Source organism: Pimephales promelas, chromosome 5, assembly GCF_988280905.1.
Source record: "Pimephales promelas chromosome 5, fPimPro1.hap1.1, whole genome shotgun sequence".
Classification (NCBI taxonomy): domain Eukaryota; kingdom Metazoa; phylum Chordata; class Actinopteri; order Cypriniformes; family Leuciscidae; genus Pimephales; species Pimephales promelas.
In genome coordinates, this window is record NC_142773.1 from 7,973,192 (window position 1) to 7,998,430 (window position 25,239).

Below are 25,239 nucleotides of genomic sequence, written 5' to 3' on the forward strand. Positions count from 1 at the left end.
CAGTCCAGAACCCAGCACAGCAAAACGAAAGCAAAACGAAAGGAACACGTGTCCGCACCTAAACCTTTCGCTCACTGGATTTGATTTAATTTATGATTCAGAAAACATTTCTACTGATGTCAATTTAGCACAATGCCTACCAAATCTAATAACACTCGCGGACATTTAAATGTGTTTAATCCTCAATCGAGACCAGCAAGAGATTCTGAGAACGACGCGCGCGGACTGACAACAAGCGTTACTGAGTTTAAAATACTGATGAACTCTCTTCTTAGTGGACAAGACCGCAAGTAAGTTTATTATATTCTCCATTACAGTCATTTTGTATTATTAGGAACTTGTTTATTAAGCGAGATTTAAATGTGAAGTTACAGAAGGCTGTTCTTCTACTACTCCGAACAGAAGAAGAATCTGACAGAAATTACAATCTTTTGAAGTAAAAACACAAGATGTTTTATTGAGAAACGTTTATTCAACACGAATATGTTTTTGAAAGTTTTCTCCCATTTCCGCTTCCGTGTTAGGCTGTTGTTTGTGTGATGTGAAATCGAAAGTATTTTTGAAGCAGACATTTACAGTAGACAGACAGATGAAGCCTAACGTGTCCAACAACAATCTGCTGTTATTAAATATTTCGGTTCATATATACCAATTATGATTAGTAATATTACAGTATGTCTATTAAAATTCTGCATACTTTTACTTACAGTAATCAGTCATTGTGAACTTGAAGTGATGACTGAATGGCAAACGATTCAACAATCAATAAAGATTGGGTAAATATGTTTGTAATATGATATTATACTGTAATAGAGAATATAACAAATTGGGTTCAGTTTTCCCAGCACAGTGTACATTTCTGTTCCCCAATGAATTCTTATTTAGTGTCAGTTAAACTCATTAAACTCATAAAAAACAATCAGAAATGATTAAGACTGTTCGGTTATTTTACACAGCAAAATATTTGTTTGTAACTCGCTTTATTTGATACATAGTTTTTGCTGTTGTTGATGATAACTCTTTATTCTTCAGTAAGATGTTGTTGATGTGTGTAAATGTTGTGATTTGCAGGTGATGCTGAAGGATTGAGTGTTTTCTGATCAGTTTTCAGGGTCAGTTTAGCTGCAGTATGTCAGAGGAAAGAGGAAAGGACTCTCTCTCTCAGATGAGTCTCTCAGAGAAACACAGGTGAGACTGCGTCTGTTTTCACACTCTCACTTTAAACTCCACTGGACTTTGTGTTTCCCTGTCAATAAGACAACTTTAAACATTGCTCTATATTTGCAAATACTTGCACAACTTCAATTTAACTTCTTAAATGAACACTGACATTGTCTATAAAGCCCCGTTTGGTGTATAGACATTTTCACAGAATAATTTGTTATGCTGAATTAATCCAAATAAATGACTTTAGTATTTAGATTATAAAATTATTGATAGACATTATAAAATTACTATTTAATTCAAGTATGCTAACAAAACTATTGCACAGACATTTTTGTTCTCTGTTTCTGTCAATAAACAAACACTTGACATGTTCTCTTAAATTGAAGTATTTTTAACATGTTTAATCTCACTCGTGTATATTAAAGAAATTGATAAACTAATGTGAGCCAGTAAATAAAATGATGGTTAACTATAAAACTGTAAATTGTGTGAGTGTGTGTTTCTGTGGAGGATTAGATAAAGACACAGGTGTGTTTCAGACACAGTTGATCCTGCTTTACTAAAGTGTTTTCTCTCTCTCTCTGTTCTTTGTGTCATCAGTGTAAGATCAGGCTCACATGTGTCCAGCTCTGTGTCTCTGAAGAGTGATCACTCTAATGAATGTCCACCAAAGTTCAGTGAGAAAACACCATCATCTTATAAAAGGTATTTTGTGTGTTTAAATTACTTTATAGGGTTGTATTATTTGTCCACAGTGGTGTATGTGATTGAACTTGACTGTGTAAGGGGATTTATGAAACTCACTCCAGTAACACAGTTACACAGGCAGACACAAGGAGGCATAAATTCACTATGGAAAATAAATCATGCAATTAAATATGTCCATCCATCCAACCGTAGTTATAAATGAACAAATGCACAGCTATACTGCATTTAATTACTATTTGCAACTTTAAACCTTTTCAACTGTTCTTTGTGTCATCAGTGTAAGATCAGGCTCACATGTGTCCAGCTCTGTGTCTCTGAAGAGTGATCACTCTAAAGGAGGACTTCCACCAGACTTCAGTGAGAAATCACCATCATCTAATGAAAGGTATTTTGTGTGTTTAAATTACATTATAGGGTTGTGTTATTTGTCCACAGTGATTGAACTTGACTGTGTAAGGGGATTTATGAAACTCACTCCAGTAACACAGTTACACAGGCAGACACAAGGAGGCATAAATTCACTATGGAAAATAGATCATGCAACTAAACATGTCCATCCATCCAACCGTAGTTATAAATTAACAAATGCACAGCTATACTGCATTTAATTACTTTTTGCAACATTAAACCTTTTCAAATGTTCTTTGTGTCATCAGTGTAAGATCAGGCTCACATGTGTCCAGCTCTGTGTCTCTGAAGAGTGATCACTCTAAAGGAGGACTTCCACCAGACTTCAGTGAGAAATCACCATTATCTAATAAAAGGTATTTTGTGTTACTAATTTTGTCATGCGTTGACTGCGTAAAAAAGTTCTATCAGTGAAAACCAATCATAAAACATATTTAGATAAAATATTATTAGTAGTTTTCACAGCTAATGCGTATTTCTCTTTCTGTAAAATATCAGTTAGTATTTTATTTTACTAATGTGATTACAGGCTTCAATATGAGACATTAGACTCAGACCGTCAGACTCACAGGAACCACGAGAATTTCAAAGACAATCTTCTTGGGATCTTCCAGGTAGGAAAACACATTTTTATGAATGTTTAATATTTCTAATAAACAAATATGTTATTGATCAAAGAAATTTATTTACATTTTTCTTGATCACTTATTTTTCCTTTTTAAACACATTTTAGCTCAACTTGGTCAGCATGTTATTCTTTTAACTGGATTTTGTAATGTACATGTTTAATAATTATTGAATAAATTGTGGTTACCAAAATTAGATGGACGATTTCGCTTAAATTGTGTTTTTCTGTCTTTTTTATTGCTTTTGTTTATAGGATCTTGAGAGCAAAATAATCACATTTCTGAAGAATGAGCTGGAGAAGTTAAAGAAAATATTACAACATGAGAACACACAACACTTTGTGAAGGACTTTAATGAGAACAGATCCAGGATCAAATCAGCAGCTCTTGATCTCACACTACATTACCTGAGAGAGATGAAGCAAGATGAAGCTGCTGATGCTCTAGGCAAGAGACTCGTGATCATCTGTCTGATTGTCTCTTATAAATGTAGGAGAGGAAATGAAGACTAAAACTATCTATTTTCTGTTCCTGTGTTTAGGTGAGCTGTTCTTCATTCCTCAGCTGAAATCTGGCCTAAAGAAGAAGTATCAATGTGTGTTTGAAGGAATGGCGAAGCAAGGTGACTCCACACTCCTGAATAACATCTACACAGATCTCTACATCACTCAGGGTGGCAGTGAACAGGTCAATACTGAACATGAGGTGAGACAGATTGAAGTTGCTTCCAGACGTCATGAAGCACAAGAGATACAGGTTGAATGCACACATTTGTTTGAAGCGCCTGAACAAGACGAGGAGATCCGAACTGTACTGACAAAAGGAGTCGCTGGCATCGGGAAATCGGTCTCTGTGCAAAAGTTTGTTCTGGACTGGGCTGAAGGAAAAGAAAATCAAGATATCAGCTTCATATTTCCTCTTCCATTTAGAGAGATGAACTTAAAGGAGAAAGAAAAACTAAGTTTGATGGACCTTATAACTCAGTTTTTCCCAGAGACAAAAGGACTGAACCTTACAAGAAGGAATCAGTTCAAAGTGCTGTTCATCCTTGATGGACTGGACGAATGTCGCCTTCCTCTGAAGTTTGATTGTAATGAGACGTGGCGTGATGTATCGTCACCAGCCTCTCTGGATGTTCTCCTAACGAACCTCATGAAGGGAAATCTGCTTCCTTCTGCTCTCGTCTGGATCACCAGCAGACCAGCAGCTGCCAGTAAGATTCCTCCTGACTGTATCGACCGGCTGACAGAGATACGAGGATTCAGCGACGCACAAAAGCAAGAGTACTTCAGAAAAAGATTCAAGGATGATATTCAAGCCAACACAATCATAGATCATGTTAAACAATCAAAGAGTCTCTTTATCATGTGCCACATCCCAGTCTTCTGCTGGATTTCAGCCACTGTTCTCCAGAACATTCTGGAGGAGAAGAGAAATAATGATGTGAGAAACACTCAGGCTGATGAGATCGCTAAAACACTGCAGGAATCAAACACTGAAGACACTCCCAAGACTCTGACACAAATGTACACACACTTTCTCCGCTTTCAGATCCAGCAGAGCCGCCGGAAATATGATGGAGAATACACACCAGATGTTTCCTGGGATAAAGACGCCATCCTTTCACTGGGGAAACTGGCATTTCATCAGCTGGAAAGAAACAACCTGATCTTCTATGACACAGACCTGGAAGCCTGTGGTCTTGACGTCTATAAGGCATCAGTGTACTCAGGCATGTGTACCCAGATCTTTAAGGAGGAAACAGGGATCGTTCTTGGTACCATGTACTGCTTTATTCACTTGAGCATTCAAGAGTTTATTGCAGCCCTTTATGCACATCTGTTTCTAGACATCAACAAGACAAGTGTGTTTGATCATGAGTCTACAGAACAGGAAAACAGAAATAATACCATGATTGATTTTCTCAAGACTGCAGTGGACAAGGCGCTGGAGAGTGACAATGGACACCTGGACCTTTTCCTTCGCTTCCTCCTCGGTCTGTCACTCCAGTCCAATCGACGACTCTTACAAGGTCTGTTGACACAGCGAGACGGCACTGATTGGACCAAAAAGGGGATAGTTCAGTACATCAAGCAGAAATTAGAAGCTAATCTTCCTGCAGAGAGATCCATCAATCTGTTCTACTGTCTGAATGAACTGAACGACCAAACTCTGGTGAACGAGATTCAGAACCACCTTAGCAAAGGAAGTCTCTCATCTGGTGACCTTTCACCTGCCCAGTGGTCTGCTTTAGCCTTTGTGTTGTTGACATCAGAGGAAGAGCTGGAGGAGTTTGAGCTTCAGAAATTCAAGAAATCAGACGAGTGCCTCATTAGATTATCGGCAGTCATCAAAACCTCCAGAAGAGCCCTGTAAGTCTTTTATATATTTTGTCATGTTTAGCTCTCAACTGAAAAATGCATTTATCTACTTTATTCTATAGTGATTTCCCATCATAAACATGAAGCTATACCTGTAAAGCTTTGTGTGTGTGTGTGTGTGTGTGTGTGTGTGTGTGTGTGTGGAGAAAGTTTATCACAACTTAAGACAAAATATAAAATACCATATAAAAATGTTTGCACGTTTGTTTTGTATCATATGATACACCAGACCTGAATGACTTATATAGAATTATATATATACAGTGGGTACAGAAAGTATTCAGACCCCCTTACATTGTTCACTCTTTGTTATATTGCAGCCATTTGCTAAAATCATTTAAGTATTGACAGAAAAACACAGAAATGTTGACATTTTTGCACAGTTATTAAAAAAGAAAAACTGAAATATCACATGGTCCTAAGTATTCAGACCCTTTGCTCAGTATTTAGTCGAAGCACCCCTTTGATCTAATACAGCCATGAAACTTTTTGGGAAAGATACAACAAGTTTTTTCACAACTGGATTTGGGTATCCTCTGCCATTCCTCCTTGCAGATCCTCTCCAGTTCTGTCAGGTTGGATGGTAAACGTTGGTGGACAGCCATTTTCAGGTCTCTCCAGAGATGCTCAATTGGGTTTAAGTCAGGGCTCTGGCTGGGCCATTCAAGAACAGCCACGGAGTTGTTGTGTCACTCCTTCGTTATTTTAGCGGTGTGCTTAGGGTCATTGTCTTGTTGGAAGGTGAACCTTCAGCCCAGTCTGAGGTCCAGAGCACTCTGGAAAAGGTTTTCGTCCAGGATATCCCTGTACTTGGCCGCATTCATCTTTCCCTCGATTGCAACCAGTCGTCCAAAAACACCACCATGCTTCACTGTTGAGACTGTATTGGACAGGTGATGAGCAGTGCCTGGTTTTCTCCACACATACTGCTTAGAATTAAGGCCAAAAATTTCTATCTTAGTCTCATCAGACCAGAGGATCTTATTTATCACCATCTTGGAGTCTTTCAGGTGTTTTTTTTAGCAAACTTTGACTGAGTGAGGCTTACGTCGGGCCACTCTGCCATAAAGCCCCGACTGATGGATTGTTGCAGTGATGCATCTCTAGAGCTCAGCCACAATGATCTTTGGGTTCTTCTTTACCTCTCTCACCAAGGCTCTTCTCCCCCGATAGCTCAGTTTGGCCGGACGGCCAGCTTCTAGGGGTTCTAGTCGTCCCAAACGTTTTCCATTTGAGGATTATGGAGGACACTGTGCTCTTACGAACCTTTAAGCGTTAACGTGAGACTCTTGTCTGGCGATAAAAAAATTATCGCCGTTAATTCTCACAGTTGAGTTGGAAGCTGACTGCACCACGCAAGCTGACTTTCACTTTGATATTTTACCGCAGATGAAGTCGAATTGCACTGTAAGGGCCATTTAAAACCAATATATTGAAAAGTCTGTTTATCCAGACATTAAGAAAATATCAGTCTATGCATTTTATATTTAACATGAGGGAAATACACATCCGTAAAGGGGGTCGCACACCGAACGAGAAGCAGCACCGTTGCCACTTCATGCGTTTTCTCAGATCGGAGCTATCTAATTTATCAAAACGATCCACTTTACACCTGGTCACATACATGTGTTGTTGCAAAACGGATATAAATCCGATCTTCAATTCCTATATGCGGATTAAATGAAGTGCACGTCACCGAAAACAACAGATGAGCTGCATTTTAATGATCATCGGCTATTTTCAAAATCAGCAAAGACAGCAATAAGAGAGAGCGGCAAGAACCCTGGTAAGATCATTTCGTTTCTTTACTTTTAATGAGGATTGTAGTGTTGAGTGTCTGCGACTTAATTACTTTCACTTTGATTTGCGATAGATTGGGGCGCGTTGGCTTGATAGGCGCTCAACTGCTCATCTGAGGTGATGCGTGTCGCAGCGCCGTCATACCGGATTAAAATAACATGACAATGACATATGGCCTATAACACGCTCTCACACGTTTATATTTTTTAGCATTTTTGGGAGTAACATTTACATATGTGGTTTCAACAAAAAGATGCATTTATACATGTCCAGTTTCGTCTGGAATGCAGCCCAGTCTACAGTACCTTCTGATGTGGTTTGAGTGATCGGATTCAAATCCGTCTCGAATGCGTTTCGGAGGGGATTTACACCTGGTCTTTTCAAGATCGGATAAAGAAAACGTATGAAGTGATTTCAGAGCATGCGTTAATTGAATGAATTGACAATCCAACCTGAAAATCCAATAACATCAGAAATTGTTATTCAAGCAGCTGATTTCTGTATTATGCATTACATAGGCCTATGCATTCCTCAGATATTTCATCCCTCTCTTTTCATTTGTATTGTAAGGAAAAGAGCTTCACGGACACTACAAAATGATTAATGTCGTGGTACACAGAAGAAAAAGAGAAAAGTAGATCCAATGGGTTTAGAATTACACAAGAAAACCTTATGAAAACATCAACAACAACAAAAACTGATTTAGTTATTATTTCGTGCTGTTTGAAACTAGGATTGACAATAGAATAAAATACGTATGATTACTCATAATAATATGAACATTCCAGTGTTAAATCTTGTATAAAACATATTTAGGCCTAATTACAAACTACCTGCAAGGTTATTTATTTGGGTATAGCACACATAAGAGCGCCTTTGGGATAATTCAAATGAGCCATTTTAATCTAGATTAATTTCAAAATTAATCTAGATTAATCTAGATTAAAAAAATGAATCTATGCCCACCTCTAATTATCACATAATCATACTTGAGGAAGAAAAAACAAACAAACATATTTTATTCATATTCCCAAACTGGGGGGTAGAATGTAATTTGGTACAGGTGTTATTTATATTTCCAAAAAGTAAAATGAAATTCTGAAAAGTTATAGTATAAAAAGTTATAGATTTTTATAAACTTAAATAAAGTACATAATATATTACCACATTCGGGATCAGGGGGTGGAGATGGGTAGGTTTAGGTACTGTATATGTAAGGATGTCGTGTTCTGCAGTGAGGACCATCTCCATTGGCCACCCTGCTCTCTAATATATTGGCATCAGCCATTGGTGATGTACAGTTTCATCATTGTACAAATACAATTTCTTAAGTTTAAGTAATCGTAGCTTTATCTAAATCATTAAAAATGTTGTGTCAAAAAGACATGTACATGTGAATGGAGGTAGTTTTAGTATTATAGTGAAAGGCCTTTAACTTGCCATAAAATTTTGAACTGTCTCATATAATGGTATCAGTGCAGTCAAGTCAATAATATTGTTGAATATTAAATAGGGGTGCATGCAGACCCGGCCCGAGCCTTTTGGGGGCCCTAAGCAGAATTTGATTTGGGGGCCCCTCCCACGACACGGAGTCACCTGTGTTTGACGATTATTGACAAAATTTCACGCAATAATGATACATTATGAATACACTGAGGTTATGTATTAGGCAACTACAAAATTAATACTTAAATACTTAAAATAATACGTAATACTTAAAAAAAAATAGATGCCTACTTAAATAAAAAAAAGTTTTAACAGTCTTAAAACTGTCTCAAAACATATACAATTTATATACCTATTTAACCAGAAGAAAACGTCTCGGGTTATGACTATAACCCTTGTTCCCTGAGAAGGGAACGAGACACTGCGTCGATAAAATCGACTCTTTGGGGACGCTCCCTAAGCGTGCGCCTCTGAAGTATGAATGAAACTAATCCAATCCTGATTGGTGTTGCGTCGTGACGTAACATGTGACGGCATACCCGGAAGTATAAAAGTGACGCTGTCACAACACACACTAGCCTCGCGATGAAGCAAGACGCTCAAGGGTCTAAAAAAGGGGCGTGGCAACACGACGCAGTGTCTCGTTCCCTTCTCAGGGAACAAGGGTTATAGTCATAACCCGAGACGTTCCCTATCGAGGGAACTCAACACTGCTTCGATAAAATCGACTCTTTGGGGAATGAGTACCCACTAGGCCACGCACCGAACAGACCCGCCCCAGAGTGAAACTGATTAGGCCCTCAGCAAGGGCCGAGTACGTGTGCACCGGGCGTACTGGGAAGGTTGAGACTATAAAACCTGATGAAAGTATGCGGGGTAGCCCAGCCGGCTGCCTCACAAATCTCCTGCAGAGGTACTCCCGACAGAAGGGCCCTAGAGGAAGCCATGCCTCTAGTCGAGTGAGCCCTCAAAGCCAAAGGTGAAGGAACCCCGCGCACCTTGTAAGCCTCAGTAATAGCCTGGACAATCCAGTTACTTATAGTTTGTTTGGTCGCCGGGAGCCCCCTCTTAGGTGACCCAAAGCATACTAACAACTGGTCAGATCTTCTCCAAGAAGCAGACTTTTCCAGGTATACACTCAAAGCTCTGACGGGGCAGAGCAAGTGAAGCCTCTCTTCTTCCGCCGACACATGAGGTGGAGGATGGAATGCCTGAAGGACTACAGAGCGAGCCGTACTCGAAGGAACTTTAGGCACGTAGCCCGGACTCGGGTGCAAAAAGGCCTTTACTTTGCCAGGGGCAAACTCCAAGCAAGCTGGCGTTACCGCCAGGGCCTGGAGATCTCCCACCCTCTTAAGAGAGGTAATCGCTAAGAGAAAGACCATTTTTAGCGTTAAGTCCTTAGGCGAAGCCGACTCTAAAGGTTCGAAGGGAGCGAGGGACAACCCTTCCAGAACTATCGCCAGGTCCCAGGCAGGAACCCTGGACCTGGTCGCCGGCCTCATCCTCCAAGCACCACGGAGAAACCTAATGACCAATTGGTGCCTCCCCAGAGGTCCACCATCTACTGGCGCGTGGAAAGCCGAAACGGCAGCCACGTACACCTTAAGAGTGGACGGGGAGAGACCCGCAGAGAAACGATCCTGAAGGAATTCCAGAACTGAAGCCACTGGGCAGTTTACTGGATCCAACCTTCGTTCTCCACACCAAGTGTGAAACACCTTCCACTTGAGGCCATATAATCTCCTGGTAGATGGGGCCCTAGAGCTAAGTATGGTTTCAACCACCTCAGCTGATAAGCCAGCATTCAGGTACTGAACCCCCTCAGAGGCCAGACCCACAGCTTCCACAACTCTGGGCGAGGGTGGAAGATTGTGCCCTCCGCCTGAGACAATAGATCCCTCCTCAGAGGAATCGGCCACGGCGGAGCTATGAGGAGTGATATTATATCCGAGAACCATACTCGTGTCGGCCATCTCGGGGCAACCAGAAGTAGACTGATGCCCTCTTGACGGACCCTCTCCAGGACCCCTGGGAGCAGAGCGATCGGGGGAAAAGCATACAGGCGAAGCTTCGGCCAAGCCTGTACCATGGCATCCAACCCCAGCGGGGCTGGATGTGAGAGGGAGAACCAAAGTGGACAGTGGGACGTCTCTCGAGACGCAAACAGATCCACTTCCATCGGTCCGAACCTCTCCCATATCGACTTCACCACCTCCGGATGAAGTCTCCATTCCCCGGGCCTCAGCCCCTGCCTCGACAGGATGTCTGCTCCCCGATTCTGAACCCCTGGGATATACATTGCCCTTATTGACAATATCTTCCCCTGGGACCAAAGGATAATCTGATGCGCCAGTCTGCACAGAGGGCGCGATCTGAGTCCCCCTTGTCGGTTCAGATAGGCCACCACTGACGTATTGTCCGTCCGTATTAGGACGTGGCGACCCTTGAGGTCTGGGAGGAAGCTCCTCAAAGCCCTGAACACAGCCATCATTTCCAGGCAATTTATGTGCCAAGTGCGATGATGGTCCTGCCACAGACCCCTGGCAAAGCGGCCGTCCATGACCGCGCCCCAGCCAGTAAGGGAGGCGTCTGTCGAAACGGTTTCCCGGCGACATGACACCCCCAACACTGGCCCTTGGGATAGGAACCAAGGCTTCTTCCATATTTGCAGAGACTGAAGGCACTTGCGCGTTACTCTGATCATACGGAACGGATTCCCTTTGGGTGAGAACCCCTTGGTCTTCAACCACCACTGGAGGGGCCTCATGTGAAGGAGGCCCAGAGGAATAATGTTGGATGCCGCTGCCATGAGGCCCAGCATCCTTTGAAAGTGTTTCACAGTGACGGCCTGGCCTAGCTTCACCCTGGATACCATCGCCAGAATTGACTCGATACGTGCGGGAGACATACGTGCCTGCATTGTAACCGAGTTCCACACGACTCCCAAAAAGGTCGTGCCCTGGGACGGTACTAGCACACTCTTCTTCAAATTGAGTCTTAACCCCAATTTTTGAATATGGCCAAGAACGACATCTCGATGCCGAACTGCCATCTCCCGAGACTGGGCCAGAATAAGCCAGTCGTCGAGATAATTCAATACCCGAATCCCCTGAAGTCTCAATGGAGCAAGGGCCACGTCCATACACTTGGTAAATGTGCGGGGAGAGAGTGCTAGGCCGAACGGAAGAACCCGATATTGGTATGCTTCGCCCCCGAAAGCGAACCTCAGGTACCTCCTGTGACATGGAAGGATGGAGATGTGAAAATAGGCGTCTTTCAGATCTATCGTGACAAACCAGTCCTCGGACCTGATTTGATTCACGATTGTTGGAATGGTCAACATTCTGAATTTGAACCTTCTCAGAGACCGGTTCAACACCCTGAGATCCAAAATTGGCCTTAACCCCCCATCCTTCTTTGGAACTATAAAGTACCGGCTGTAAAACCCGGACTCCCTGTCTACCGGAAGAACACGTTCTATGGCTCCTTTCGACAGCAGAGTCTGTACTTCTTGTTCCAGCACCTGAGCCTGCTCTGGGACCACCGCAGTGAGCACCACCCCAGAAAACTTGGGGGGGCGGTGCGCGAACTGCAGTCTGTACCCAACTCGTATTATCTGCAGGACCCATGGAGATATGTTGGGAAGATGATACCATCCCTCTACAAAATCTACTAAGGGTACCAGCCTCTCGAGGCTGGCCTCTGGTGTCTTCAGGGTATTCTCTTCGACTACCTGAAGCTGAATATTGGCAGGCTGTAGTCGATTCGGTCCCTGCGACCATAACCGATGTTTTAAAATCGTCTTTTCGCTGGAAATTGATGCGGCCCGAAACGCTGTTAACGGCGGACCTGCATCTTTTCCTAGAGGGCCCCGCTGCGAGAACAACCTCGGTTGTCTCACTGCGGAGGGGGCAGCCCTCTGAAGTCCTGCCGTGGCTAGGACCTCTTTTCCGAAGTCCTCCTAGCCTGAATGACGTCCCTCAGGTCGCCCCTCTGGCCGGAGGACTTCGGTTTTTGGGAGCGTTTCCTCTGTTGCCAAGACCCCGGAGGGGGGGCTCTAGAGGAAACGCTCTCCTTCTGCTCTGCCCTATGGGAGGAGCTGGCTGATGGCTGGGGCTGATCGCTTTGCCCCACCCTACTAGATTTGGCCTTCGCTTTCCGGGGGAGGTACTGCTGGAACGCCGCAGATTGTTTCCTCGACTCCTGAAACCTGTCGACAACCGAATTAACGGCGTCGCCGAACAGGCCAGAAGCCGAAAGCGGCGCATCCAGCAGGAAGGACCTATCCTTTTCTTTAATTCCAGATAAGTTCAGCCACAGATGCCTCTCCGTGGCCACCATGGCCGCCATAGAGCGGCCAATAGCGCTGGCTGCTTCCCTAGTGGCCCGGAGAGACAAATCTGCGGCCTTCCTCAACTCCGCGATGTCCTCAGGAGTAGGCCCCTCCCCCTCATCCAAATCTTTCAGGAGGTCGGCCTGGTATGCCTGCAAAATCGCCATCGAGTGCAGACATGAACCAGCCCGACCCGCCGCCATGTAAGCCCTGCCCACTAATGCAGATGTTTCCCTGCAGGGCTTACTAGGCAACACCGGGGTCTTTAGGGAAGACGCCGATTCGGGAGAGAGATAGCTCGCTAAAGCCTCCTCCACCTTCGGCATCTTCCCATATCCCATATCTCGAGCCCCCACAACATTGCTGTAATCTATTATACTGGGACTCGAAATACGGGACGAATGCGGTCTTTCCCACGATCTCGCGATCTCTTTATGGAGATCGGGGAAAAACGGCAGACCCCGGCGGTGAGGCTGTGACCTGCGCTGCAGGTAACGCTCGTCCATTTTACTTGTGACTTGCGTTTCCTGCTCATGTTGTGGCCAGCTGATGTTTAATCTGGCCACAGCGCGCGTCACAACCTCCACCAGCTCCTCATAATTCAGGCCGCGTGATGGCGCGCTGAGATCACGGTCGTCCGCATCAATGCTGAGCACGTCCACTTCCTCAGAAGCAGACAGCTCAAGCATCGGGACCTGATCGCGGGCAGGAGAAACCGCAGCGCGGGCTCCCACACCACTCTCAGAGGCCGCGGGATCAGCCGATGGAGAGCGAGAAAATGCCTCAGCATTCTCACTCTCCTCCGCCAGATCCCGCTGCGAACCCCAGGATCTCAGTCGCCGCATCGCCTCGACAAATGCGGGACCGGAACCCTGGGGAACGCGAGCCTGACCGTGCTCGTCAAAGCACGCCAGCCGGGAGCGCAGCACTCTAATAGGCATAGCCTCACACATTTCACAAGCAGCCCCCTCGAGAGCTGCCCGTGCGTGCTGCACTCCCAAACAATTCACACAAAGAGAGTGTGCGTCCCCACCCGTGATGTAACGAGGGCAGGGATGCACACACTTCTTGAACTGCTCACTGGCCATTCTTTTCAATAATAAGACAAACAACACCAAATAAGACAAACAGTTTCAACATAAAGCGCTTGCTGAAGAGCGAAAGCTAGTGTGTGTTGTGACAGCGTCACTTTTATACTTCCGGGTATGCCGTCACATGTTACGTCACGACGCAACACCAATCAGGATTGGATTAGTTTCATTCATACTTCAGAGGCGCACGCTTAGGGAGCGTCCCCAAAGAGTCGATTTTATCGACGCAGTGTTGAGTTCCCTCGATAGGGAACTCGTTGAGATTAAAAATCTCTTTTCCAAGAGTGTCCTGGGCAAGACAGGCAGCAGCACAAATAACAAAGTTGCAGACATAAAAACATATAACATAAAAATAAAACATAGAAGCAAGGATCATCCAAATAATTAATCACAACAACTATAGCCAGTATGTGTTGCCTCTATATCATTTAAAAGTAATTTAAAAGCAGCCAGTGAAACTGGTTCCTGAAGATTTAAAAGAAATTTTTTGCTAAAATTATGACAAAACTGAGAAATTAGAAACATAACAGCAAGGCTTCAACAATGATACTTAGGCCTATTGTTGAAAACTAAAAATATTACTTTCCCTTTCGTAGTCACTTCGAGTTACGTCAGAAGTGACGGAGATTGGGGGATTTCGCATAGAAAGCCAATCCTCTTCGAGTATTAAAACACGAGCCAATGGCATGCAATGCCTTGGGGCTGCGGAAATTTGCATAGCGTACTCCGCCCTACTCCGTGAGTATAAAAGGAGGAAGTAAACGCAACCGCAGTATGTTTTCGCTTCGGAGCCAAGAGAACCTCTTCACTCCTCAAAGCTGATTCAAGACTCTTCGAGACGAGCGTCCTCTTCAGTGTTGGTGTGACGGCGGTACCCAGCGAGATTCTGCATTGCCTGCGATCTGTGCAGTGGTTTGCCAGACTTTGCGCTTCTCCCTGGTAGCCTCAGCGCTGAAAGAGTGAATTTCTCTCCTCTCTGTAAAAGAGCTGCACGCGGCACGTCTTTTTAAAGATGGTTCGCCCGTGCCCTTCTGGATGTGGTAGATTTCTATCGTCATCTGATGGTCACGAACGCTGCTTTGTTTGCTTGGGCATTCAGCATGCAGCAGCAGCGTTCGTGGATGACTCATGTTCCTTCTGTGGGAGCATGACCATCTCCACACTGAGGTCGCGGCTCAATGATCTCACTAGAGTGAGAGCCCCGGTCCCCCCTACTCGATCGGCTTCCTTTTCGAAAGGGGGCCCGTCGACCCGGGGACCGGGCGATCTAACGGTGACGGTGTGGGATAAAGCCCCGACGATTCCTCGGGCCACACCTCCCGCCTCAGTGCGTGAGCCAGCGGGCGCTAGTTCGACTCGGTCGGTTGTCTCTTCGGCGGCACCGGCTGCTTCGAGCAGCGCCCCAGATGATGATGCGATGTCTATCACAGCATCACTAGGCGGGCTTGATTCCTCGGGAGAGGAAGATCCGGCTGCGTTGCCTCCTTCGGGAGTTCCAGCGTTGTCCGTGTCAGATCCCGAGATGACGGCCATGCTGTCTCGAGCCGCTGGGAGTATCGGGCTAGAATGGAAACCTCCATCCTGCCCCGACCTCTCACGGATGGATAATTGGTTTTTGGACAAGGCTGCCGCTGCAAAGCCACGGCCGACTCCAATACCTTTTTTCCCCGAGCTGCATGCGGAGTTATCGCGCTCTTGGGGGGCTGGCGAAGGGTGCAATCGAGACGGTCCCTCCAGCCGAGGTGAGGTCCGGGTTTTACAGCCCCTACTTCATTGTCCCCAAGAAGACCGGTGGGTTACGACCGATCCTGGACCTGCGCATTTTGAACCGTTCTCTCCATCGACTACCGTTCAAAATGCTCACGGCCAAACGCATTTTCGAATGTGTTCGGTATCAGGATTGGTTTGCAGCGATCGACCTGAAGGACGCGTACTTCCATGTGTCCATCTTACCTCGACACAGACCGTTTCTTCGGTTTGCCTTCGAGGGCCAGGCATATCAGTACGCCGTTCTCCCATTCGGGTTAGCTCTGTCCCCTCGCGTCTTCACGAAGATCGTCGAGGCAGCCCTTGTTCCCCTTCGCGAACACGGGGTTCGCATCCTGAATTATCTCTACGACTGGCTGATACTAGCACACTCTCGAGCTCAGCTTTGCGAACACAGAGACTTGGTGCTCCGGCACCTAGCCCGTCTGGGCCTTCGGGTCAACCGAGAAAAGAGCAAACTTTGCCCCGTGCAGAGGATCTCTTTTCTCGGCGTGGAGATAGACTCGGTCGCCAGAAGCACCTGAGGTCCCTTCGTGCAGTTCACATTCCTGGAGACCGGAACTGGGCAGCCGACGAGCTGTCTCGGGTCCGTCCTATCTCCGGCGAGTGGCGACTCCATCCCCAGTCGGTCCAGCTGATCTGGAAAGAGTTCGGGGAGGCACAGATAGATCTGTTCGCCTCTCGGGACTCAGCCCACTGCGCCCAGTTTTATTCTCTGACCTGGGGCTCCCTCGGTTCGGATGCGCTGGCGCACAGCTGGCCACGGGGCCCACGCAAGTATGCGTTTCCCCCAGTGAGCCTCCTTGCACGGGTGTTGTGCAAGATCAAGGAGGACGAGGAGCAGGTCTTGCTGGTAGCCCCCTATTGGCCCACCAAGACGTGGTTCTCCGATCTCATGCTCCTCGCGACAGCACCTCCTTGGCCTATTCCTCTGAGACAAGACCTACTCTCTCAGAGACGGGGCACTCTGTGGCACCCTCGTCCCGATCTTTGGAGGCTGCACGTGTGGCTCCTGGACGGGACGAGGCAGGTTTGAGTTCGCTGCCACCTGCGGTGGCGGCAACCATCACTTCCGCAAGAGCGTCGTCCACGAGACACCTTTATGCGTTGAAGTGGAACCTCTTCGTCAATTGGTGCTCTTCTCGCGGAGAAGACCCCCGGAGATGTCCGATCAGTGTCGTGCTTTCCTTCCTGCAAGAAGGGTTGGAGCGCAGGCTGTCGCCCTCCACCCTTAAGGTCTATGTCGCGGCCATTGCCGCTTCTCATGAAGCAGTGGAAGGTAAGTCCTTAGGGAAGCACGACCTGGTCATCAGGTTCCTGAGGGGAGCGAGGAGGCTGCATCCGCCTCGTCCTCCCCTCGTACCCTCTTGGGACCTCTCAGTAGTTTTAAGTGCTCTGCAGAGGCATCCCTTTGAGCCTTTGCAATCAGTAGAGTTAAAGTTTCTGTCCATGAAGACAGCACTCCTGGTTGCATTGGCCTCCATCAAGAGGGTGGGGGACCTGCACGCATTCTCCGTTGACGAAGCGTGCCTGGAGTTCGGGCCGGCTTACTCTCACGTGATCCTGAGACCCCGGCCTGGATATGTGCCCAAGGTTCCCACCACTCCCTTCCGGGACCAGGTGGTGAACCTGCAAGCGCTGCCCCCGGAGGAGGCAGACCCAGCCTTGGCACTGCTCTGTCCGGTACGTGCTCTCCGCACCTATGTCGACAGGACGCAGTGTTTCAGGACCTCAGACCAGCTCTTTGTCTGTTATGGAGGGAGCCAGAAGGGAAGGGCTCTCTCAAAGCAACGGCTGTCCCACTGGATAGTGGATGCCATTGCTTTGTCTTACCAGCAGCAAGGCCTTCCGTGCCCCCTTGGTGTGACGGCCCATTCCACTCGGAGTGTAGCCTCCTCTTGGGCTTTAGCGCACGGCGCCTCGCTAACAGACATCTGCAGAGCTGCAGGCTGGGCGACACCCAACACCTTCGCCAGATTCTATAATCTGCGAATTGAGCCAGTGTCCTCTCTCGTACTCGTTCCGGCCGGTACTGGACCCGCTCAGGTGTCTTCGCTTGCTCGCCACTCCACTCCCCGGACTGGATAAGTGCGATATTTCCTCAGTTCTTCCATTGAAGTCTTGAGTCCTCCAGCACCGACGATGCGGGCACCACTGCTGTTGCTCTGGATGCTAGCTAGGTGCCTCCATGCGCACGGTTCCCCTTGGTAACCGTCTCATGTGTATTATCCACTGTAAGCCTCTCTGAGCATGTGTCTTCCCTTGGCAAGCCATCTGCCACCCCTGGAGTTTAAAGTAATAGCCACCTGCGGTTGGTACTCCAGTGTTCCATATGCGTTCCTATGTGGCCATATGTGTTCTTAAGTCCTCCCTTCGGTAGGCAACTGGTAGCATGTCCCCTTCGGGATATGTTTCCCAGTGTACCTTGGTAATCCTGTGTCAAAGTCGGATCCCCAAAAAAAAAAAAAAAAAGAGATAAAGCTCGGGGGTTCAGTCTTTCGCAGGGCACTGGAAGACAGCTTGAAGATGGCGTGATGGCACAGACCCACAATCTCCGTCACTTCTGACGTAACTCGAAGTGACTACGAAAGGGAATGTCTCGGTTACGTATGTAACCCTCGTTCCCTGAGTAGGGAACGGAGACGTTACGTCTCCCTGCCACTTCTGCTGTATCGCTGGGTAGAGGCCGAGTTCAGTCTTGGCTCCTCAGCGAAGACATACTGCGGTTGCGTTTACTTCCTCCTTTTATACTCACGGAGTAGGGCGGAGTACGCTATGCAAATTTCCGCAGCCCCAAGGCATTGCATGCCATTGGCTCGTGTTTTAATACTCGAAGAGGATTGGCTTTCTATGCGAAATCCCCCAATCTCCGTCACTTCTGACGTAACGTCTCCGTTCCCTACTCAGGGAACGAGGGTTACATACGTAACCGAGACGATTTCTCAACTGTCTCAATACAGAGTAACTGACCTCAAAATCTGTATTATTATTATCGTAAACAGACTTTGTTAGATAGTACATGACAATCCAACAAAGTCTGTTACTATAAAACCGGTTATGATGTTCTGGCGCTCGTTGCATGTGTGTATGCAATGTATTTATATGTATGATGGGTCGTGCGCACTTGCTAGGCTACTGGAGTGTCGCGGGTTTTTGGAGGTCTGTGTGGTACAATGAACTGTCTGGCGAACAATGAACCTTTGGTCTAATAAAACATCGGTCCTATTATTATTATTTAGCCTATTGACCGCGTCGCAAATCGTCACTATCTAACATTTTCGTCATAGTCTTTGTCATTCAAACCTAGTTTTTATTTAGTTATCGTCTCGTTTTCGTCTTTGAAAAAATGTGGTTGACAAAAATAATTACGAAAATTATTCATCAACACTGTTTTGAATCTAACGGTCAAAATGACCGTTTGTGGCCGTTCTAGTAGTTTTGGAATTCTGGCACTTCTAGTGTTAATGTGACCCCGCCCACTGAGAGAGCGCACTATTCAAACTCTAATGTTGAGGCAAGCCATGAAAACGCCCACATCAGCTGGAGATAAAACATCCAGTTTATCACAAATCTAACCTTACCTCGTCTTGCTGCGCTGTGAGGAATAAAACTGTCATAATAATCCTGGAAAAGTTACCTTTACCTGTTTCATTTCGAGGAGCACGGATTCAGCTGATGTAAGTCATTTATTCTTAAGTGCTTTGTTCTAATCGCGTTATGAATAGTGTCTGTAAACTGCACAAAGACTATTTAAATATTAAATGCATGCACAGACAGACGCTCGCGCACTGTGTTCATTCACTTTCGCTCCTACATTAGTAAGACCTATAGGCCTATAGACTACTGAGATTTGTTCTATACAGATCTGTAAAACCAAAAAGACTCTTTAAATATGAATCGGGAATGTGGGTGTGTGAACGAACAAACGCACAGATGCATAGCCTACTGTTACAGGCGAAATAAATTATAAAGTTTTTACTATAAAATAGACATCAAATAAGCTTTAAGGCCATTGAACACTGAGTACGAAATTTTCGTACGCGTTTTTTCGTGTCCGTCAGCCTAAAAATTTGTCACACACAGAAACCTTGCACACTGAGTCCGATGCGTATTTATTAAACCTTTGTGGGAAAAAACGCATAAATACAAAATGGATTTGTCAAGCAGTGAGGATGATTTTGTTGTCCTCTCTCTTATTGAAAAGAGAAGAGAAAATATTACGTCCATCCAATCCTGAAATTGCGGCGAGAGGAAGCACCTCCTTATCAATGAGTTGCGAATTTATCCCGAGTGATTTAAAATTTACCTCAGAATGTCAGTGGAGCAGTTTGATGCTTTGCTTGCGATTCTGGAGCCACATTTTAAAAACAAGACCACCAATTTCTGTGAACCAACCGATCCTGAACAGAGACTGGCAGTGTGTCTAAAGTATGGACACGACACACACACGCGCAGCCCGGTGGAAGCGCTGGGCAGACAGAACAGCTGTATAGGCTATTATATATTGTGCCCAAATAATACATTATCGCATTGGCTGCTCAATCACACCTTAATCGATCCGAAATTTCAATCTGATTGAAAGGGGAGGTTTATTCCTTTCATAATCCAATCGAGAGAAGAGAACATACTTGATCGAATTGAAAACCGAAACTGAAAGCACTGTGCATATGTGCAATGATGTGCGGAACAAACTCCATAGACAGTAAACGAGCTCCCCCCGGCCCTGAATTGTCAAAAAATTTCTCAAAATGCTGGCTGTGAATGCGAAAAACGCAGAAAATCGAACCCGCCCCGAATTTTTTTTTTTGACGGACGAAAGTTTCGGACGCGGTGTGCAAGCGTGATTGACATAACATGAGGTCGATTTTTTTTTTCTTTTTTTTTTACGTGCGAAAATTTCGGATGCGAATTTCGGACTCAGTGTGCAATGGCCTTTAGTTAGACAGTTTCTGCTCATATGTTAAATATATAGTGTGTTTTGTCAAAAATAAACTAATCAACTGTTATCCAATGCAAGCTAATGCAATGCACATATAATAATAAATAATAATAATTCAAAATAATGAATCCTTAACTTTTAAATATGTATAATAATGTATTGGCCTACTTTAAAAATAATATGGAAAATATTTATATGGAAAAAGAATTTTCTTTTCAAGATGTTTCCAACTCTAACTTTAAACCAATTCTATACAATGACCCATATAACCTACAGTCGTGCTCAGAATGAATGGGAACCCTGGTAAATATGATGAAAACTGGCTGTAAAAAACAATTCTGCATTGTTTATCCTTTTGATCTTCCATTCAAAAAATTGGCAAAATTCTAACCTTTCATTGAAGCAAAATAATTGAAAGTGGGGGTAAATCACACTATGAAATAAATGTTTTTCTCCAAAACACTCTGGCCATAATTGTTGGCACCCCTAGAATTTTTCATGAGAAAAATATATCTGAAGTACATTCCCATTAATATTTAATTTTTTAAGCACATCAGGGTGACTAGGAACATGAAATTGTCCAGCTATGACTTCTTGTTTCAAGGAGTTTAAATATGAGGAAGCACAAAGGTCAAATTCCCTGAATCATCCATCACAATGAATAAAACCAAAGAACATGGTTCTGATGTGCATCAAAAGATTGTTGAGCTTCACAAAATAGAAAGTGGATGTAAGAAAATAGCTAAAGAATTGAAAATCCCCATTTTGACCATCAGGACAATAATTAAGAAGTTATTATCAACTAAAGATGTTATGATTCTGCCAGGAAGAGGACGTGTGTCTATTGTGCCTTAATGGACGGTGAGGATGAAAGTTTGAGTGTCCAAAGACTCTTCAAGGATCACAGATGGAGAATTGCAGAGATTAGTTGAGTCTTGGGGTCAGAAAACCTAAAAAAAAAAAATCAGACAACCCCTACATCCCCACATGTTGTTTTAGAGGGTTTCAAGAAAAATGCTCCTCCAAAAACAAACTCCAGCATATTCAGGTGTCAGACACGACTGGATCTTCAAACGGCACAGGGTTCTGTGGTCCGATGAAACTAAAAAAGGGGCTTTTTGGCAGCAAACCCAGCAGATGTGTTTGGTGCAAACAGGGATGAAGAGTACCCATGCCTACGGTTAAATATACTGCTGGATCTTGTATGTTGTGGGCCTATTTATTTGCTGGAGGTCCTGGACATCTTGTTCAGATACATGGTATTATGGATTCTATCAAATACAAAGAGATAAAAAATAAAAACCTGACGCCTTCTGCTAGAAATCTTATAATGGGCCGCGGTTGGATCTTCCATCAGGACAACGATCCAAAACAAAAATCAACAAAAAAATTAGTTACGGAGCACAAAATGAAGCTTCTGCCATCCGTTATCTTGGCAAAAGTTTACAGATCTGAGGTTGCAAAAAGTTTTTAATAACAGGGTGCCAACAGTTATTGCCAGAGTGTTTTGGAGAAAAACATTTATTTCATAGTGTGATTTACCCCCACTTTCAATTCTTTTGCTTCAATGAAAGGTTAGAATTTTGCCAATTTTTTGAATGGAAGATCAAAAGGATAAACAATGCAGAATTGTTTTTTACAGCCAGTTTTCATCATATTTACCAGGGGTCCCATTAATTCTGAGCACGACTGTATATGACCAGGATTTGTTTCCAGGTATGACTAAAAATGGGTTTTTGAATTTCGTTTATATTTTGATTTTATACATACATTTTTTTTATGTATATATACACTACCGGTCAAATATTGTGAAATATTATGACAATTTAAAATGACTCTTTTCTATTTGAATATATTTAAAATGTAATTTATTCCGGTGATCAAAGCTGAATTTTCATCATCATTACTCCAGTCTTCTTTGTCACATGATCCTGCTGAAATCATTCAAAAACGTTCATTATTACCTTCAATGTTGAAAACAGTTGTGCACATTTTTTTTCAAAATTCTTTGATGAATATAAAGTTCAAAGATCAGCATTTATTTAAAATATAATATTTTCTAACATTATAAATGTCTTTACTTTAACTTTTTGATCAATGTAACTCATCCTTGATGAATAGAAGTATTGATTTCTTATTTTTCCCCCAAAAAATAAAATAAAAATTCTTACTGACCCCAAACTTTTTAAAGGGTAGTATTTAATGTAACAAAAGCTTTCAATTTCATAAAAATGCTGTTCTTTTGAACGTTCTATTCAGAATCCTAAAGAATCCTAAAATAAAAATCTAAAAAACTGTTTTCAACATTGATAATAATAATATTAGAGTGATTTCTCAAGGATACATTTATTTCTTGTCTGACTCACCTGAATGAAAGGCTCATTATTATGCGTGTATTTGTCTCTCTCAGGTGAGAATCACCTAATTATACATGATAATACTCAGGGCTGGTCTGTTCACGCCCATTCGCATATTGCCTTGGCAAACAAAAAATGTTTTTTACAATATAACCCAATTCACAGTTTTATGTGAACGATGAGGAGGAGGATTTTCAGATCATTGTGAAGAAAAAAATTCTGGGCAACAACATCCATTAGTCAAAAGTAACGTGGGCGCATATTTCGTATGTGTTTTGTGGCCTTATTTCAGAAACTTTCATTTTTAATTTTTTTCAATAACCACGCATAAACATTATTCTCTCAAAATTACAAACATGTACATACATGTTGCTCACATATTATTGTTGCCCTGTTTGTGCTAAATATAGTGTATTTTCACCTGTGCCATTAATATGTTAATAAGCAACTGAAAAAAAAACACAAATGTTAGGGCATCTCAAAACATCTCAAGGACCCCAAAAACACATTGGACCCCAGAGGGTTAAGAAAGACAACACTGGCAAGTACCTAAACTCTGTCAGGTGACACAAAATGAAGAAATTTGTCACTGAATAAAAACACTATTGTAGAGGAAATAGTAGTTTTTGAAGATAAATGTTAGTTTAACTCGGCCTCTTTGCTGTACATGCTGTTGATGTAAAAAATAAAAAAACGGAAAATGTAAGTAATATTTGTATATAGAAAATGTATTGTATGTGTTCCATCTAATTCTGTGTTGTGACTTTATTCTAGGTTAAATGATTGTAACTTAACAGACAAAAGCTGTTCAGCTCTGGCTGCAGTTCTTGGATCAGACACCAATCTGAAAGAGCTGAACATGAACAATAATAATCTGCAGGATTCAGGAGTGAAGCTGCTCTGCACTGGACTGAAGAATATAAAGTGTAAATTGGAGATACTGAGGTAAGTTGAGCCACAGGAGTCACATGACTAGAGTGAGGTGTAGGGGTGCTCCGATCAGGATTTTGGGGCCGATCACCGATTCCTTGAAGCTGGATCACCGGATACCGATCACCGATTACAGGGTTTATTTGAAGACTTCTATTTATCATGTAGCATTACTTATTAAACTTTATTTAACAACAATACCTGTGTATTTATTTGCAAGCAACATGTCCAGCATATTAACCTCTTAACCATTGCCAGAGTGCCGGCGCACTGAAGCGTTTTTTTTCCAAATAGTTAAAAGTTACTGTCATATTTGATGTTATTTTCTTGACAAACTATACATCATTAAAAAGATATAAGATAAGATATGTCTTATATGATATAAGATTATGAGCGACACCTGCACGACTCACCGGTCTCGTATCTCTCACGTCCCTCTGCCTCGTCCTGCTCGCCACAATTATATTTGTACAAACATTTTCACCTTAGTATTTTGTGATCTGGTGAAATAAAGATGAAGATCTCTCTTCCTCTGTTTTATTTGCTGATGAAGATGATGTGACTTTACAGAATAAAGAGTCTCTTATTTTCTTCATTCTCTCTCTCTCTCTCTCTCTCTCTCTCTCTCTCTCTCTCTCTCTCTCTCTGCTAATGTAGGTTAAGCTGGTGTTATATGACAGATGAAGGTTGTTCCGATGTGACTTCAGCTCTGAAATCAAACCCGTCACACCTGAGAGAGCTGGACCTGAGCGGGAATAAACTAGGAGACTCTGGAGTGAAAAACCTCAGTGATCTACTGATGAACCCACAATTCAAGCTGGAGAAACTACAGTTAGTGTCATTATACTGTACAGCAATTACAGTGTGACTGAAGTTTATTTATTTGAAGACAGCAGGGCTTATGTTTCATTGGTTATAGCAGTGCACTTTCTGGGTTTCCCTGTTGCTCACATTTTTATGTGTTTTTATCTAGTTAGTAGAGTGTAGATAGTATTTGTTTAATTCCCAACATATGATACAATGTACTGATTGTGTACACACAGAAATCTGCCTTTTCAACAGAGAATAAAGAAGAGAGACGTCTTTTTAAAAATGAAAGGGAAGAAACGTGTCTTCCAGCGCACAGAACTAGTGTGACTGGGTTTTAAAACAGACTATTGGAAACTAAATTCTGCTGTAGCTCTTCAATAAGATGATCATCATAGATGTGAACTATTGTTATTTCTCTGTCTTCAGTCTGAGTGATTGCAGTATTACAGAGGAACAGAGTCTCATCCTGACTT

The 25,239-nt window shown here is 43.7% G+C and overlaps 1 protein-coding gene across 5 annotated transcripts; it reads left to right on the forward strand.

Annotated features, from left to right (window-relative positions):
- LOC120461545 (NLR family CARD domain-containing protein 3) lies at positions 1–24,839 on the forward strand. 5 transcript variants are annotated; one of them, XM_089130890.1, is made up of 9 exons: positions 1–290; positions 1,105–1,188; positions 1,768–1,872; positions 2,153–2,260; positions 2,532–2,639; positions 2,813–2,897; positions 3,164–3,356; positions 3,451–5,281; positions 5,846–6,014. In XM_089130890.1, exons 1-9 carry the CDS (start codon positions 133–135, stop codon positions 5,997–5,999), a joined length of 2,826 nt encoding a protein of 941 aa, XP_088987016.1. In that variant the 5' UTR covers positions 1–132; the 3' UTR covers positions 6,000–6,014. The 5 variants fall into 5 exon arrangements, with proteins under 5 accessions (XP_088987016.1, XP_088987015.1, XP_088987017.1 ...); XM_089130889.1 differs by lacking the exon at positions 5,846–6,014 and adding an exon at positions 23,801–23,975 and having other exon boundaries at positions 2–290; XM_089130891.1 differs by lacking the exon at positions 5,846–6,014 and having other exon boundaries at positions 2–290; positions 3,451–5,285.
- The last annotated feature ends 400 nt before the right edge of the window (positions 24,840–25,239 follow it).

Excerpts from the sequence above, each read along its gene's own strand:
- LOC120461545 (XM_089130889.1), top strand. The coding sequence starts at position 133 with ATGCCTACCAAATCTAATAACACTCGCGGACATTTAAATGTGTTTAAT. Across the intron at positions 1,873-2,152 it reads ACACCATCATCTTATAAAAG|TGTAAGATCAGGCTCACATG; the intron begins GTATTTTGTGTG and ends TTGTGTCATCAG. Across the intron at positions 3,357-3,450 it reads TGAAGCTGCTGATGCTCTAG|GTGAGCTGTTCTTCATTCCT; the intron begins GCAAGAGACTCG and ends TCCTGTGTTTAG.